This window comes from Aulonocara sp. 'chitande type north' Nkhata Bay, linkage group LG15 (genome assembly GCF_057382095.1).
Source record: "Aulonocara sp. 'chitande type north' Nkhata Bay isolate Kocher_YH1m ecotype deep benthic linkage group LG15, A_spYH_male_GT1.1, whole genome shotgun sequence".
Taxonomy (NCBI): domain Eukaryota; kingdom Metazoa; phylum Chordata; class Actinopteri; order Cichliformes; family Cichlidae; genus Aulonocara; species Aulonocara sp. 'chitande type north' Nkhata Bay.
In genome coordinates, this window is record NC_141358.1 from 12,020,471 (window position 1) to 12,037,873 (window position 17,403).

The 17,403-nt window shown below is 39.3% G+C and overlaps 1 protein-coding gene across 1 annotated transcript; it reads left to right on the plus strand.

The window, feature by feature from the left end:
- Positions 1-1,078: 1,078 nt before the first annotated feature.
- Positions 1,079-12,095, plus strand: epm2a (EPM2A glucan phosphatase, laforin). The gene is made up of 4 exons (XM_086264290.1): positions 1,079-1,476; positions 2,769-2,943; positions 8,183-8,427; positions 9,711-12,095. Exons 1-4 carry the CDS (start codon positions 1,230-1,232, stop codon positions 9,992-9,994), a joined length of 951 nt encoding a protein of 316 aa, XP_086120416.1. The 5' UTR covers positions 1,079-1,229; the 3' UTR covers positions 9,995-12,095.
- The last annotated feature ends 5,308 nt before the right edge of the window (positions 12,096-17,403 follow it).

A 17,403-nucleotide genomic window follows, 5' to 3' on the forward strand; every position in this document is an offset into this window, starting at 1 on the left:
AAATAAATGAAAACGCCTGATGGCAACAATCACAACCACACCACACAGCTTAAGATGTTCTATTCTGTGTTAAAAAGGATCTTTTGTAGTAAATTATGGATGGCAAATTTAGTTCATTGTGTTTGTAGGATTTATTTAAATGCTATTTTGTTGCATTTGTTGCCTCTAGAAGCACTACATGTTTAAATGTAAGCACACAATAAATATCCACCAAAGTTGAAGGTCAACTTAATAATTTATGGATTAAAAATTGACAAAAAAAACCCTGAGAACTTAGATACCATTACCAGTGTGGTGGTTTTGTCTACACATAAAATGTACTATATAAAAATGTTAAATATTGTGTCAAGTTTGACCTCTGGCTTGTTCTAGGTCAACAGCTGATCTGAAGGCCAAAGTGATGATAAAGCTACGTATAGCTATTTAAAACTACGTTTCTCACTGCCATTGTTCGTGTTGACAAACTACAAGCATAGAGGGAATCCTATTCTAAATAATGTTTTTAAATATCACATTACTTTGTGCTTTTTTTGTACCTGTTCTTTTGTTTTTAAAGCTGTACTTAAAATTCAAATGCCACAATTAGAAAATTATACTGGTATCTGGGTATTCTAAATATCACGTTATAGTTTGCAAAAAAAAATCATGTCACATTTGACCTCTGATCTCACTTTCGCACTTCACGTCTGCCTTTCTTTCAAATTCTAAAAATCTTTAGTTAAAAGTATTGTTTGCTGCCTACAGTAGTTAGAAATGCACTGTAATATAATATTATATAATAAACTCAAGTTATTGGTGTCCAGTTATTTATAAAGCAATAAATGTTATCCATCTGTCACGCTTCCTTTTTTTATTGCACTACAGAAGTACGTTAAAAACAAAAAACAAAGAAAAGAAAATGAATGTATTGAAAATACAATACTTTTCCCTTAAGAGTAGATGCTGCCCACAGAGTAATGCGTTTTCTGAAGCGCAGTACTTTGAGCCGTCCAGTCTTACGTGGCTTCTGCAAGGTGCCCGATAATCCTGGCAGAGTGGGACCTCATTCTCTTTTTCTTGTCTTTGCTGCAAACTGAACTGTCCAACTACACCCGGTTATTTTTAGGCTACACCATACAGTCACACCGTCGCGAATGTAACGCAATAGCTGCTATAACATTATAAGCCATAATAACCCATAAGGTCGCCATACCATAATCGGCTGAACAGATTTAGGCAAGCCTGCGGTCATGTTATTTAGATTCGGCGTCATTCTCACTCCGGAGTCCTCGGAGGTCGACGTCTTTGTTTTGGGTTCGCGTGCTGAAATGGGGAACTGGGACCCGAACAGAGCGGTTCGGATGAAAGCCACACAGAAACTCCCGTCACCCGCAGAACCGTGTCTGTGGATCGGTGAGGTGCACCTGGCCGAGCCCCACAGAGACACACTGTGGTTCAAGTTCATCCAAAGAGTCAGAGGCACCTTTATCTGGGAAGGTACCTGTGCACTTCTGGTTTAATGCGCATCACATCTGGTTCACATGTAGACGGTTTTCCAGACGTCTCACAGATTTGCTGTAATTACTGTAAGGTTAGCGGGGAGAGACATAAATATGACTGCGCCATGTTTGGTTGCTATTGTGCAATGTTTTCATAGTGCCACATGATGGCGGTAAGTGACACTAAATGTTCAGTGGCTAACAAATTGCATTGAATCTGCAAACCTAAAAAAGTTTAAAATTTCTGAAAAACATCCGAAAAAACTATTGAGTCTTTTAGTTTAAATTAACAGTTGAAATTCAGCATGTGAATATAACGGTTTACAGATAGAGTTCAGCATTTATACTTCATCATCTGCACCCAGGAATGAATGCACAGTAATGCAATACTGGATTCCTCTGAAAGTTTCTTTAACAGGTAGGATGGATAAATGGATATTTCTCATTTGAAATTAGTCATATGGTCCTACTGTTGGACACAGGGGCGTAATTTCCAGGGGGGTAAGGGGGGTTATGACCCCCCCAATAATCAGACCCAACCAATATACCCCCCCCCCCAAATAAAATTATGAATTATCTTGCATAAATAGGCTGTTGATTTTCTTTACGCATTTCAGGTATTACCAGCAAAATAGTTACATGTTTAATCATCTAGGAATTTATTTATTTATTTAGACATAGATCTTGACCCCCCCCCAATGTTCAGCACAAAGTTACGCCGATGGTTGGACAGTTTATAACAAGGGTGTCAAACATAAGGCCCTGAGGCCAGAATCAGCCCCCGTCCCAGGGATTACTCCAATCTGCCACACTGGATAGCTTTAGAATATAAGAAGTTTTACAACTTCTCCTGTTGATAAAGAATTCCCCCCAGTGGCTATTTATAGTGCATCACAGAAATTAAGTTATTTAACAGTTAAATAACAGAAAAGTGCCTGTTTTTTGTTTGTTTTTTTACAATCACTATAGAAATGTATGCTTTTTACAGTGGGCCCAGAAAACTGAAACTCATTTCTATTTTTATGTAATTTGACATATTTTTGTCATACAGTTTAAATCATGCTGACACATTTCTTCTTCGTTTACTACAACACCATCTCTTTATCATGTAGAAAAACTGAGAAATACTGTTGAAATCTGTTTCTTATTTCAAGACATCTCAGCTAAATGTGTAGTTTAACCTCTTTACACTTTACACTCGAGATCTGGGCCGCATGTGACACACCGTGGAAAATCAGTTTGACGTCCCTGATTTATATGCATTAACGTGCTTGACATCATTGTCACCAGGAAGCGGGCCGAGCCATGACAGATGGTGTACATATGATGATAAGAATGTGGTGGATGGCGTGTACTGCCACCCGATCGGCCACTGGATAGAAGAAACGGGGCACACAGATGAGATGAGGCACACCACCAACTTTTACTTCAGTGTGGCTGGTCAGAAGGCCATGCATTTCTCCAGGTAATACAGTACATATACACGCTTTCTACATGATGTTCTAATCATAGGATAATTTGCAGTGTTATGCGTTCGTACACTTCTTAAAATTTCGGTATGTAAAGACAGTTTTTTGCACTTTTACTAAGTAATTCTATGATGATCACAGTTCAGTGGGTTAGGAAAGGCTGGTTTTATTTTATTTATTTGTTTTGGTGATTGAGGTTTGTGATTTGTGATAGAAGGATAGCAGCGAGACTGAAAGGGAACATTTAAAGGATGGTAGTGAGACCTGCTGTGATGTATGGTTTAGAGATGGTCGCTCTGACAGATTGACAGGAGGCCAAGCTGGAGGTGGCAAAGACGAAGATACTAAGATTTTCATTAAGAGTGACCAGGATGGACAGAAGTCGAAATCAGTATATCAGAGGGTCAGCTCTGGTTAAGCAGTTTGAACACAAAGCTAGAGAGGCAAGGCTGAGGTGGTTTGGACGTGAGCAGACGAGGGATAGTGTGCGTATTGGACAAAGGATGGTGAATATGGGGCTGCCAATCTGGTGACAAAGAGGAAGAGCACAGATGTTGAAGTAAAGGCGAAGTATGCTAGCAATAAGGTCAGATGGACACAACTGGTCCATCTAATAAATAGCTCTTTAATCACCATTTTGCAACACATTTCCTTTACTCTGTGTTGCATCTTTTCTCTATAATTGTTACATCTGAGAAATCAACTGGAACAGCTTTGAAATTAATAATACATTTTATTTGTAAAGCACAAAAATGGGCATTTCTATTAAAATAACCCTCATGACTCAAGTGCAACGTCAAACTAAGATTAAGAAGCAATGTGATTCCACTGTAATTATATGGTTGACATAAAAACTAACGATATAAGTTGAGCTTAGAGTGACAAAAACTCTGAATCTATATTAGAAGATGGTCAAACAAAATTTAAAAAAACAAGCCTCACAATATGAATGGAGTGATTTAAAGAAGACACAGATGAGGCGATGCGTATTTCCTCAGGTCATTCCACTTCTGAGGAGCTCTAACCGCAAACACCTCCTTTGTCTTTAAGCATAAGGTGAGAACAGTTAACAGGTTCCTGTCTGAGGAGCTAAAGAACAAGCCTGTTGGATACTTTCATGGTCACCCACTGACGGGTGACAGGTCTGGGCTGCAGGTAGGTTAGTTTAGCGCCCCAGACCCTTTTGATACGGAGCTTCCTTCTCTGAAAATGGTGTTATTGGGATGACAGCAAATGTTGATCCAACTATATACCTCATGAGGCAAAAGCCAGCTCAAGCCAGCAGTAAAGAAAAAAAAGGATAGCAAAGTCAATCTGGCAACCTAGTGGAAAATAGGGTGTAGTTTATAACTTAATAACCTGAGGTGTAGAGGTGCTAGTACGCACATCTTGTTACCCTCAGACAGAGCCTGAGAGTCACCTGTGGTCCATCTGCGTTTCAAACAAGTCTCACCTCACTGAAAGTAGCTCCATGTTTAATATACAGACGTGGGAATGATTTATATATTTGCTCTGCAAACTCTCTGCAAGTAAGTGGATAAAAAAATCTTCTCAGAAATATAGAAGTATTCCTTTGGGGGGTTCTTTGTGATTTTTAGCCATTTGGACATTAATATATTCTTTACACCATGTCTAAAACTTCCAGATTGCTACTCGTGTTGTAGCCTGGAGTATATACAAATGGAGATCCACACCACCGCTCACTCCCAACACCACACTTCCTCTTCAGCCAGATACGCGCACACACATGCATAGACGTAATAATGAAATGCAATGATTTTTGAATCTTTTCTGCAATATTTGCCTAATAATGCTATAAAACTTAGTTAGCTCCTCTGGGGGGAATTAATATCTATATGATTGTTTCTTTGTTTCAGAATTAAGTTTTGGTAATGTTGCCTTCTTTTGTCGGTCTGCAGTTTTAAGAGAGACCAAAACAAGGCCAAAAAGAAGAAGGTGGGAGGTTCCTCTGCTGGAAACTGAGCCTTGGATATTATCACTATGTGGCATGTGTCTTAAAAATTATGCCTCCAAATAGTTACTTGAACAACCTTGAGAATTGCATCACCCTGTCTTCTTACAGTTTTCTTACAGTTTTCAAACTTAAGCATATTCAGCAACGAGCCTTGTGCTTTCATCTGTATTGTCCATGAACGCCTAATTTCTTCTCCGTTCTGACACTAAAACGTCAGAGAAGATTTCTGCGAAGTACTTCAAGCATTAGTCATGTCACCGTGTCCTTTCTTCCTGATAGTCATTGAGTTTAAAAACCTTCATTCTTTACAGGACAGACAAAGCCTGGTTCTCGTCTTTGTTTTTTAACCTTGCCGTTCCTCATTTAGTTATAACTCCTCTGTCACTTTTAAAATGATTACCCATAAAAAAGGTAGACCACTAGCAGTTGTATTATCACCTCCTTAACCTTGCTTGGGTTCTTAAGAGAGAGGAGATGGCATCGTTCAGAATTCATTTGGATTTCTAAGGCAATTCATACAGCGCTGGTTACTTGACTGATACGTTATTCTCTTGCATTGCTTACATTGGATTTCAAGATGGTTTAAAACTGTGAAAGTGAGAAAAGATGAACTTTTAAGTACAAGTGTATTGTTAAACATATGGATATTAAGAAAGTTAATCTCGTAGTGTTGTTACTATCCTTTCTTGGGTCAAATAAAGTGTAAAAATAAGATCCCAACACCTGTTGTCAGAACATTTTCTGTCTTCATAGGTCAGTGTTAAGCCTCTTAACACTGACCTATGAATCATTCAACCATAAAAAGGGAACCTAACTCAGGGGATGAACCAGTCCTGTATGTCTCCTTCCAAAATCTAAGGAAACTGGATTAGAAAATGATGAAAAAAACAAGTGGAAGACCTACAAAATAAAAAAAAAAAACCAAAAAAAAAACCCCTGATGAACAGTATCTGAAAGTCATGTATTAAGAAAAATCCAGCACAGACCTGTCAAAGGCCCTAAGAAATGCACGAGGCCCAACAGTTGATCTATCTACTGTTAACTGAAGGCTTCTTAAAGATGGTCTTAATAGAAGGGTGGCCATCAAGACGGGAAAATGACGTTAAAGCTGAGATATGGCAAATTACAGTCAATGGCAACAGGTCCCGTGGAGTGATGGATCCAAATGTGAAATGGTTTTCTTTGTTGGTTGTTGGGAATCTTATCAACATTGATGGAATTATGAATGCAGAAAACTACCATCAGATTTTTATCCATCATACAATATCATCTGGAAAGCATCTAATGAGCAGCAGCTTCATTTTTCAGCATGAAAATGATCCCAACCACACTGCCAATGCAGTAAAAGCATAGCTGGGTAGAAAGAGACCCAAAAAAAGACTATCAGCCATGGATTGGCCTCCCCAGAGCCTGCATCTCCACATAACTGGAACAGTCTTGAATCATCTTGACAGAGAATGGAATAAAAGGCTGCCACATCCATAAAATCCAAACTCTGTTTCTGCCTTATATGCTGTATTTCCACGTATGTTTAGCATTTCAATAAAACTCCGCAATCATTTCCCACCGTATGTTCATGTTTCAATGAGCGCTACATATTGGTCTTAACTGGCAGAGATCAAGTAGTTACCGGTGCATGCCCTCCGTTTGTAAGGCACAGACTCGGTGCCATGGCATACCAGGCACTTCAGAAATTAGCCCCAGACCCCTGAGGCAGCAAGCACATAACTTGCATAAGAATGAGCTGGCTTGGCTTGTGCCATCAGGTTTTAATTTGTGTCCAAAGACCTTACAAGGCTTATGTCAAGGACCTGTGTTCAATAGGAAGCACTGTGCCTTTGTATCTTCCCTGTTAATAGCTTTTTAAATTAGTCTCTCAGACCTTGCATCCATATAGCCCAAAGTGTTACACACACTCTGCAGTAAGTCATTATAACATTCGCAGGGAGACCACTCACTTTGTAGCTGGTAAGTCATCTATCAAGCTCATATTTAGAGAGAAGGCCCAAGGCTTACTCAGCCTTTTTTTATGATGTTTATCATTTTTATTTCAACAGATTGAGACATTTGTTTTTCAGTTTGATTCACAACTAAAGACCAGAGACAAAAAAGGCATCTTTCTCATAAGATAGGATATTACTGCACTTCTAAGTGTATGAGCTCATGAAAAGGAAAAAAATAAACTCTTAGAATCGTCCAGTGCATCTTTTGTTTCCATTTTAAAATAAACTAGTAGGAAAAAATGCTACACACATTCGAAAGGTAACAAGAAATCAGGTTACGGTTACACACAACTTGTTGTTTTTCGGTTTATATTGGCTGCTTGGTTCATATAATAAGAGTCCTTCCATCCATCCATTTTCTTAACCACTTATCAAGGGTCATAGGAGGGCTCCAGCCTATCTCAGCAATTGTCAACTGGTAACCAGTCCAACACGGGGATGATAGAGAGGGGCAATTTATGCATTTAGAATTTAGAATTTGTACCATAACCAGTACTATGGGAGGAAGGCACAGTGGAAACAACAAGACTCCACACAATTCATCCACATATGACATATCACTAAACTGTGATATGATGAGGTTTGTGGGGAGGGAAAAACAGAGGTGAAGTTAAGCTCCAGATACTTCCACTGCAGAGCTGCTCTGGGACATCAGGTATTAAAGGCGTCGCCTTTGTTTTGCCTGTCAGGTCCTAGTCGCTGACTTTATGCATGCTAATGAACACCAGTGGAGTCTGCCTCAAACCAGAGTGGTCGGGAAGAAAATTAGGGGGATGAGGGGGTCAATAAAGCATCACTGCTATGAGGAACAGTGTGAAGAAGGTAAGACAATGACACATAAGTGAACCACTTTTGCTTACTGTTGACCTATAATGGTCAGCTTTGTTCTGATAGCTCTGTCATCATTGCTTTGCTTATAGGAGCACCTTGAAAGTCCTAGCTATTTCGCTGTCCATCAGCCTCTGTGTTACCTATTTTATTTGTTACCCACTGAGAGTTTTAGGCTCTCTTTATGGATTTTAAATGTGTTTTCACATTTCATTCTTCTTTATTCTTTATTATGCATATTATATACTTGATAAACACATAGTTAGAGACTGTGACACTTGAAAGTTTTTTAATGGATGGTCTGGCTGGTAGGATCTAAAAAAAATTGAGATGAAAATGCCTTGTTAGAAGGTTAGAACATTTAGCACATAATCATCACTTTAACATACAAGTAAATAATCAGTGTACACGTCTTTTTATTGACCCCAGGGTGCTGCCACGTATTTGGCTGGGCAGCTGCCCTCGACAGGTGGAACACGTGACAGTAAAGATGAAGTATGAACTGGGAATCACTGCAGTGATGAACTTCCAGACAGAGTGGGATGTGGTGAACAATTCCTACGGCTGCCGGCGTAACCCCGACGAAACCATGACCCCAGAGACCATGATGCATTTGTACAGAGACTGTGGCCTTGTGTATGTGTGGCTGCCCACACCGGACATGAGCACTGAGGGTAAGGACGATTTTCTGGTCATACAAGGTTGAAGAAAAAGCCCTTTTTAATTCCTAGTAGAACCTCTTAAGTGTGTTTAACCCCATTAAAACATTATGAACTTAGAGCTATTCAAAGGTTCAACATGAGACTGGGAATTCTGTTCGGAGGGTAAAGCCCGATGGACAGTAATAGAAAAACAAATTGAAGATGTCCAGAAAAAAAAAGTTTTATAGTCTAGGTTTAATCCATGTGTGAGAAAAGCAGGCCCTATGCCTTTGATCAATTTAATTTGGACATTCATCAAGACAGAAATGCCCATTTGATAGCAATTCTTCCACAGATGACTGAGAGTGTGAGTACGGGATGAGAACAGCCTGTATCAGCAATTATATTCCATCAGCAATTACACAGAGCAGGATATTATAAAAGGAACCATTCATTACAAATAAAGATGCAGATTTGTTTGAGTGCAGTGGGACAAAAACTGTACCTGTGGCCTGCAAGTAGAAAAAAGTGTTGTGATTAGATAAATTATCAGCATATTCTTAATCTTAGACACTGGTACATGTCTAAGATGCTGGTTTGTTCTGTGAGGTCATTTTTATCCCATGATGAATTATTTCCAATATGATGGGAGCGGTCTGTCCCAGGATCTATTCATATGGAATAAGTGATCACTGTATGCTTGGATGAGGGCGAAAATGACCTCAAAGTCATCACATTCCTACCTAATTGAACACCAATGACGGATTTTCAGCATTTCGGTATGTTTCTTTATGACCATCATCAAAACATCAAATGAGAGACTATCTTTTGGAAAAATGGCCATCTATCCCTCCATTAGAGTTGCAAGCACACTGGAACTGTTCTGGCACGATGCTGTGGCCAAACACTTTAATAGCAAATTTTGTTGGGTTTTTTTTTTTCCATTTATTACCAATCTCGTTGGCCAGAAACTTTAAAAAACACATTTGAGCTATGGGAATGCATTCAGTCTTTCTTACCTATAGTAATTACAGCTACAGGTAACTGCCCCCAGCAAATTCACTGTTTATTTCTGTTTGAGTAATGTCAGTATAAAAACCACAGCCTGCAGCACAGGAGCATTACTGAGCTCGAAAAAATGTAAAGATTTAATCCATCAGGAATTAACTGACCTGTTGCTGCATGCCACAGACTGCAGTACAGACAGAAATTATGGAGAGGGGAAGAGGTTTCAGTCCTTTAATTGAAATAAGTAGGATAAGAAAAATACACAAATACTCAGTATCTCTTTTATGAGTTGCCGTCTTCTTCTGCAGGCCGGATCAGGATGCTTCCTCAGGCTGTATTCTTGCTTCATGGTCTCCTAGAGAATGGCCACACAGTCTATGTCCACTGTAACGCTGGAGTGGGGAGGTCGACTGCAGCTGCGTGTGGCCTGCTCATGTATGTCCTCGGGTGGACCCTGAGGAAGGTGCAGTACTTTGTAGCAGCAAGGAGACCAGCAGTGTACATCGATGAGGAAGCTTTAGTCAAAGCTGAGGCAGACTTCCTTCAAAAGTTTGGCCGGCTGCGCTCATCTATGTCTGACCCTGAAACATGAGATCCGAGTGGCTTTGTGCTTGAAATCTGAAGCTGAATCCTTTGGACTTTCTGAGAAATAAAATGATTGAAAACTCAAAACAATTCTTGATGTGCAAAATTTTAAAAATTAAAATCTGTATCTCGACTTTAATCCAATGTATCACTTCAGCCCAAGTATCTGAGAGTGTTCTGGCAGCAGAAATGTCAATCAATCCAACTGGTGTGTGAGCTTTTAAAAGCTGGGGTAGGCAGCATGTTTTTGGCGTCACTGGGCAAATAATCCCATCTAGGCTTTCGGCGTATTGTATTTTAAATGTTCTTAAGAGGTACTCGACTCCTGCTCCTCCACTGGGCTCTTTTTTCAGGCTTCAAAAACATCTAGTCTGTTATGGGACCTTAAAAAAAAGCAGAAAGGTTATAAAGTCTTAATAGGAATCAAAGTGTGGCGGTTCAGTGGGTACTTTTTATACCACTGACTAATCTTCTGCTGTATGAATATCGTGCATACACCCATGCTCATCTGGTTGGAGGGGATTGGAGAGAGATGACAGCTGCAGGAGGAGATGTGGCTTTTAAAAAAAAATCTGGCTCCCCCTCATTCAGGGCCTTAACTCAGCCTTTAAAAATATACACATGTCCACATGGGTGCTTGTAAAGGCCTTTTCTTTTAATGCTTTTCGAAGTTTTAATGAACAAACAAAGCTGATGTTTTGAGCAAACATTAGGTTCTCTTTTAAAAGTTTACTGCAACTAAATCGCAGGAACTATGCAGGTTGATATTTCTCATTTCCTGCGTGCAGGAAATAGGTCAATTATTAAGAGAAACATACATTTTCTGTGTTGTTTTGTGTTTGTTTGTTTTTTTTGTCATTTCTGAGAATCTCTTCTTTCTTTTCAGAAAGGAAATTTGTAATTTCCCAGGTTTTAGAGATGGAACTTAATGCTGCATGAAAATGACTCTGTGCCAAAGCTACAAATGAAAATTTAAAACTAATATATCAATAATGTCTCTCCCTGTGTGTATGAGAGGAACTCAGCTCTCGGGCATCAAAGAATATAGCTCGTTCTCTCTCTCACTCTGAGCGCTTGATAGCATTTCATGTTTTATTTACCTGACAGATGCTCTTCCAATCATCTGCTGAATAAGAAAAAACATCTCTTCTAGACCGTTTTAATGCATACATAACAGCCCATTAAGACACGGAGCATTATTTGTTGTCATTTCTGAACATTTGACTACACTGTTATTGTGACGATGCTGCATTTGCTTTTCTTCAGAAGATGTTTTTGTTAAGAAAATTAGTGAATTAGAATATCAAAGATTTCTTCCCTCTAGCACAAATCTGTATACTTTTTTTATTAGTTTCTGTGAGTCTCTGCAGAAGGCAGCACCATTATGAGGGGATCAGCGGGGATGGGTGGGTGGATAGAGCTAAGCACCTGTGCTATTCAAAGTGAATCATCACGGTTTTCTAAAGATCTAAAAATATTCACAAAACTGAACATGAAGGAAAATGCTTTTCTATATTTATTTTCAGTTTTTTTGTTTTCTAAGGTATCAACATTGATTTGACAGAAAATCATGTGTTATGTTTGTGTGCATCTTATTGTATGAACAGTATATTAGTAGTGTTGGGCTTGCCGTGTCTTAGATATCAAAGTAGCTGATAAACATGCTGTAATTATTGAAATGGATTACTGTCAATGATTGATCACAAAGCATCTGAACCCCATATGATTTGCTGTTGCATGAAGTTGCATTCAAATTCAAGTGCAGAGACGACTTGCAACTGACACAGAACATTTAAAAAATGAAAGAAAAAAACCCCGCCAGTGCACCAACACTTGTGTTGTGTCTATTATTTTGCCCTGCAATAGCTGTGCATGGCATCAGCTTGTATATACTCTCTTTGCTCGGTCTTCTAGATCCACTTCATGCTGAAAGCGTCACAGATCATTGCTTTTCATTTCCTTCTGCAGTTTACCCTCTGTTTTTTATGCCTTCATGGATCAACTGAGACCGACAATGTCTTCTATTTTATCTTTACTGTAAATTGAAACATTAATAATAAAACTGAGCAGTCATTTAGAAGTAACATCATCTTAGAGTTTGAGCCACATTGCGCTTTATGCTGTTTGTCATTTTTGTCCTCTGCTTTTCTCTCTTTCTCGTCACTCCAATTAGCAGCAGCAGGTGGCCCTCCCACCCTGAGCGTGGTTCTGTGTGAAACTCTTCCCCCCCCCCACCCACTGTTGCAAAGAGCTTATTCATTTAGATGGATAGTTTCCATCTCTAATGTTGTAGGGTCTTGACTTCACAGTATACAACGCCTCAAAATGACTTTTGCAGCCATTTAGTGTTGGGTTCAAATGTTCAGACACATCTAAGCAGTCACATCTCCCCCCTGTGAGTAAGCTCTTGGCTTGGTGTTGATAATGCATTGGTGTAAAAGGTGGATAGCGTTCACTGACTTCAATTAAAATCTAACAGAGTACACTTTGTACTTCAGTGCAGTCCTCAGCATTCATGTTCACTATGTAAACTAAATAAAAAAGGATTTACTATATGATGCTAAACTGTGAAAAATAATGAGCACCAACACAGTTTTAACCTTGTAAACTTGAATTAAGCATTAAAGGATACAGTTAATCTTAAGTATACCCCCCACAGCTTCAAAAGGCCAGGCAGATCAGCGGATGGGCCCGTATTTAAACTAATTGGACACACATTATAATATTTTGACTTTTAACAGCCAAAACTGAATTTCTTCACATCCTAAGTTTTCTACACATCGAAGACTTTCACAACTGGTGAAATCTAATTAGTTGGAGAAAACGCCACATTCTGAAATAGGAGAAATGCCTGTAAGATGAAAACAAAATATCTTAGCTGTGCTCAGGTACTTTGAAATGATCTTCCCAGCTGTGAAGACTGAATCCCATCATTGTTTGCATGGACGCTGAATCCCAGCAGTGTATCAAAGAGAGAAATTACCCCGATATCTCTTGTAATGCCGGAAGGATCCAAATCAGAACTTCAGACAACTTTCACAACACACCCCTGCAGCGAGTTATAAAACATCCACCTAAACTGTAGACAGATATTAAAGACTATAGACTGATCCTGTAATTTTCTCAATGACCTGAGCTGTGCCACAGGTGAAAAAAGAAATTAAACTGGAAAAGATTAAGTGTTAAATTCAATACTTTATAACAGCTCGAAATCAGGCTGTTTCAGATCAGTTCAATAGTTCTAATTCATTGTGAATTTTGAAAAGGGCAATCCATGACTTGAGACGCAGTACTGATTGAGTGCAGGCACAGTTTACGCCTCTGGTCAAATACACTGATATCAGCTACAACATTAAAACTACCCACCTAATGTGTGGTCAAAACAGCTTGGATCCACAAGGATACATTCAGGTCAGTCAGGGGTTTGCTCCAGGATGCTGGTAACAGAATTGGGGTCTTGGTTTGTTTGGGCAAATCCTGTAGGTGTTTGATCATACTGGTTTCTGGTGAGTTTTGATGCACTATGCTTCTTGTCACGCCATGGTTTTGAAATAACTATAACTGACATGGTTCAAATTATGCAAAGAAGATGACAGAGCAGACTAAATCTATCACATTCTAACACATAAATGTCACAACTTATAGGGAAATAGTTATTAAAAAACCTTTTACACCAAAAAGTACTGAATCTAAAGAAATCCTCCTTTAAAGTATATTTTTAAAAATTGATGTTATTGAAGTATAATCAGCATACAATCGAGTCAAAGCTTTTTTAATGCTAAGAGAAAATAATTAATAAAAACTATACAAAAAATGTACATGAGACAGCCGAGACAGTTCCTTTGAGGCACTTCAGAGTTCACAATTAGTTGAATAACTTCCATTTATGATCACCAATTCACTCTAACTGATAACCCAAATATCAATCTTGAATAGTACAGACTAAGAAAAACTATAACATTTTATAATTTTAAAAAGATGTATATATCCAACTGTGGATGTTTGCATGGCAAAAGGTAAATAGGATCAGAAGCAAAATTATCACACACTTCCAAACAAAAACTATGATACAGAGCACTGAGCCACACCGTCCATGGGCGCCCCCATTTTGGGTGTTGTGGATGGGAAAGAGTTGTTGAAGCTAAATTGAGACGCAATCAGCAGGCAGAAATATGGCTTCCTGCTGAGAAAGAGCACTATAGGTTCAATGTTTATGTTGAGAGTGTTGATGGAGTTGCACTGTTCCTTCTAGAAAGGCCAATCCATGGTTGATTATGATCATTCAGACAGAGATCTTTATCAATCATTGACAGATAGTGATAGTGGTTAGACATTTTTGAGATGGTGTTGGAAAATATGATGGATCAAAATCAGAAAGTCTTGTCAGGTCTTTGCTTGATTTTTCCCCGTTTCTCATCTGCTGTAGATATCTTTTTAGGCCTGCAACTTCTTCTTTTGTACTCTTCTTGTCTAGTTTCCTCAAAATTTTTAAGGACACTTTACACACCATGCTCATGTGTAAGTTTTCAGATTTTTGCACAGTACTGTAGATTAAACACAAATCAAGTTCTACATTCAAAGACAAATGTTTGTCACTTTCCAAAGATTTTATAACAAGGCTGTTTTCAGTAACGTGCCAGACACTCATACCATATCTTAAAAGGGATAATTAAAAGTCTCCTAATTCTTGCTTTTGTGTTTCTTAGATATGATGAGCACAGTTATTTTCCATATTTAAATATAAATGTTATTATCAAATAGAAATAAGCTGAATTTGTTTTTTCCAATAATACTTTGGTTCTTATATTTTGAATGTGAACTTTGTCCTTTGAAAAAGTACACGATTCATTTTCAGTGCAGTTCTATTAGGTTGAATGTTCACATAAAGCCACAAATGATTTATATTCATTGCATCAGTGTGGGTACCCCTAGTAAATTTACTTAATATATTCCTAGTCCATCATTTGCATGGTCTGGGCTCCATTTTCTTGAGAAAAATCCAGCAATGAAGAATTTGGTATTCACTTTCCCCCAGGCAGAAGTCCAACAACCCTGGCAGATGTTTGTCAAGTTCACACTTTGCAAAAGCCAGCTCAAAGTTCAGTTCATGCAGAATGAAATGAACCAAGTCATGTTCAGAGTTACAACACATCACAACAAATGCCCAGCTGTGGGAAGGGGAGGGGGGGTATACAATGTAGTTTGCACGGACCCCGTGTGCTTCTGTGCATGACTGACAATGTTAGGGCATGTTCCTAATGAGACACTGGATGGTGTCCTAGAGATCTCCTGCCAGATCTGGACCAGGGCATCACTGAGCTCTTGGACAGTCTGAGGTGCAACCTGGCGATGTCGGATGGAGCAGAAACATGAAGTCCCAGAGGTGTTCTATTGGATTTAGGTCAGGTGACCTCCTGTCAGTGGTATCAATGCCTCCCTCCTCCAGAAATTGCCTGCATATTGACAAAGGAATCCATTGTCTATACATTTCAACAAATGTAGGAAGATGTCATTTTAATGCCTAATAGCAGTCAGGGTGCTGTTGCTTTGCCTGTAGAGGTCTGTGCATCGCTTCATGTATATCCCTCCCCAGACCATCGCTGAAACCACTATCAAACCGGCCATACCGATTGATGTTACAAACAGCATAATGTTCTCTACAGCTTCTCCAGACACTTTCACGTCTGTCACGTGTGCTCCGGGTGAACCACTGGATGCCAGTGGTAGACGTGATAATTCTGGTGTTCCATGGTAAATGCAAATCAAGCTCCACTGTGCTGGCACCTGACATACTCTGGCACACTGGAGGATGTTGGGCCAAATGTCTCTGATTGTTTGGTCAGAGACATTCAAACCAGTGGCCTGCTGGAGGTCATTGTGCAGAGTTCTGGCACTGCTCTTCCTGTTCCTTCATGCACAAAAGAGCAGATATTAATCCTGCTGACGGGTTAAGGATCTTCTGTTCAGTGTTCCTAAAATAAAAGTCTCTTGTAACGCTTTTATGTCAGGAAGACACAGCAAACCCTCTGGCGTTGGCATGCATTGCTGTGTCATCCTGGAGGAGCTGGACCACTGTAGTTTACAGGTATCGCCTCGTGCTACTAGTAGTGACACTATCATAACAGTCAAAAAAGATGAGAAGGGAAAAAATGGGGGAAAATGTCAGTGGCCCACACTTTTAAAACCATTCCTGTTTTTTGATGTCTCATTGTTAATTTCATTAGTACAAAAAGTAGCTGAAACTGATTAACAACCTCCTCTCTTACTTAACCAACCAGATCAATATCCCAGACATTTAATTGACTTGATGCAATACCCTGATTTAGTGGGTGTCCCTTTAATAGTTTTGGGCAGTGTATGAACTTCTGACTGAATAAATTGAATGGTTGCTTTTGAAATTCATGCTTCAGTGGCTGGAAGCTTCCTTAGTTGGATTTTTAAAAGCTTTGGTTTAAGAAATGCAGCTTTGTATGTGAAGTTTGACAAGGCTATTCTTTGTCTGACAAAGAATTCTCTCATTACACGCCTATCTAGAGTTATTTAAAGTAATGGCACCAAACTTTTGTTCGCTGTTGCTCGACTGCAAAGAATCTTTTAATTTATAGGCACAAGTTGATGGAATATTAGCGACTAGAATCCCAGCCTCCATTTATGATACTCGGGCGTTGCATTCAGTTTGAGCACCTTACTGTTCATCAGAAAGAAAGGAAGGGTGGTAGGTGACGTAAAATGAGGAATGGAAGAAGTAAGTCATTTGCTTTGACAAGTTCTCCCCATAATCAGTCACCATGTTACTGTAGTCACTCGCTTTCTGTAAAATCCATTCTTGCTGTCAATACCCCTGTTGTTCTTGCGGTCTGTTACACTGCCGCTGCCATTGATCAGTGTCAGCTGGACAGATTGCGATGTGAACATGTAAAAGGGAAACAAAGCTGTTGTGCCATAATGGAAAACAAAAAGAATGGTGTGTCACAGAAAAACAAAAAAAAGGGGGGGGGAATGAGTGATTGAGTTGTGTGTGGTGCACAACGCTGACCAAATACTGGTGTTTATATATGTACTCTGTCATGAAATGTTGCAGGAATATGTCAAATTCTGCAGGTTTATATAGATGAGACGCCATTTGTCATGCTCAGAAAAGACTGACAGCTCTTCACAGGTAGACACTACGTTTATCGACCTTGGACTTGGCTGATAGAGATGTTTCCCGAGTCAATAAATCCCATCTGTTACCTGCAGCTCCACTCTGAGTCACAAACCCGCCTGGGACCTGAATTTCAATCTCTTTTAATATATCTTTTTTCTTACACAGAAAATCAAACAAACAACATTTTACTGTGGTAGTACTTTCACGCTGTAACTCTGTGGTTGTGTGTGTTTTTGAAAGAAGATCTCATCCCGTCCCTCTGAACCTGG

Excerpts from the sequence above, each read along its gene's own strand:
- epm2a (XM_086264290.1), top strand. The coding sequence starts at position 1,230 with ATGTTATTTAGATTCGGCGTCATTCTCACTCCGGAGTCCTCGGAGGTC. Across the intron at positions 2,944-8,182 it reads AAGGCCATGCATTTCTCCAG|GGTGCTGCCACGTATTTGGC; the intron begins GTAATACAGTAC and ends TATTGACCCCAG. Across the intron at positions 8,428-9,710 it reads ACCGGACATGAGCACTGAGG|GCCGGATCAGGATGCTTCCT; the intron begins GTAAGGACGATT and ends CTTCTTCTGCAG.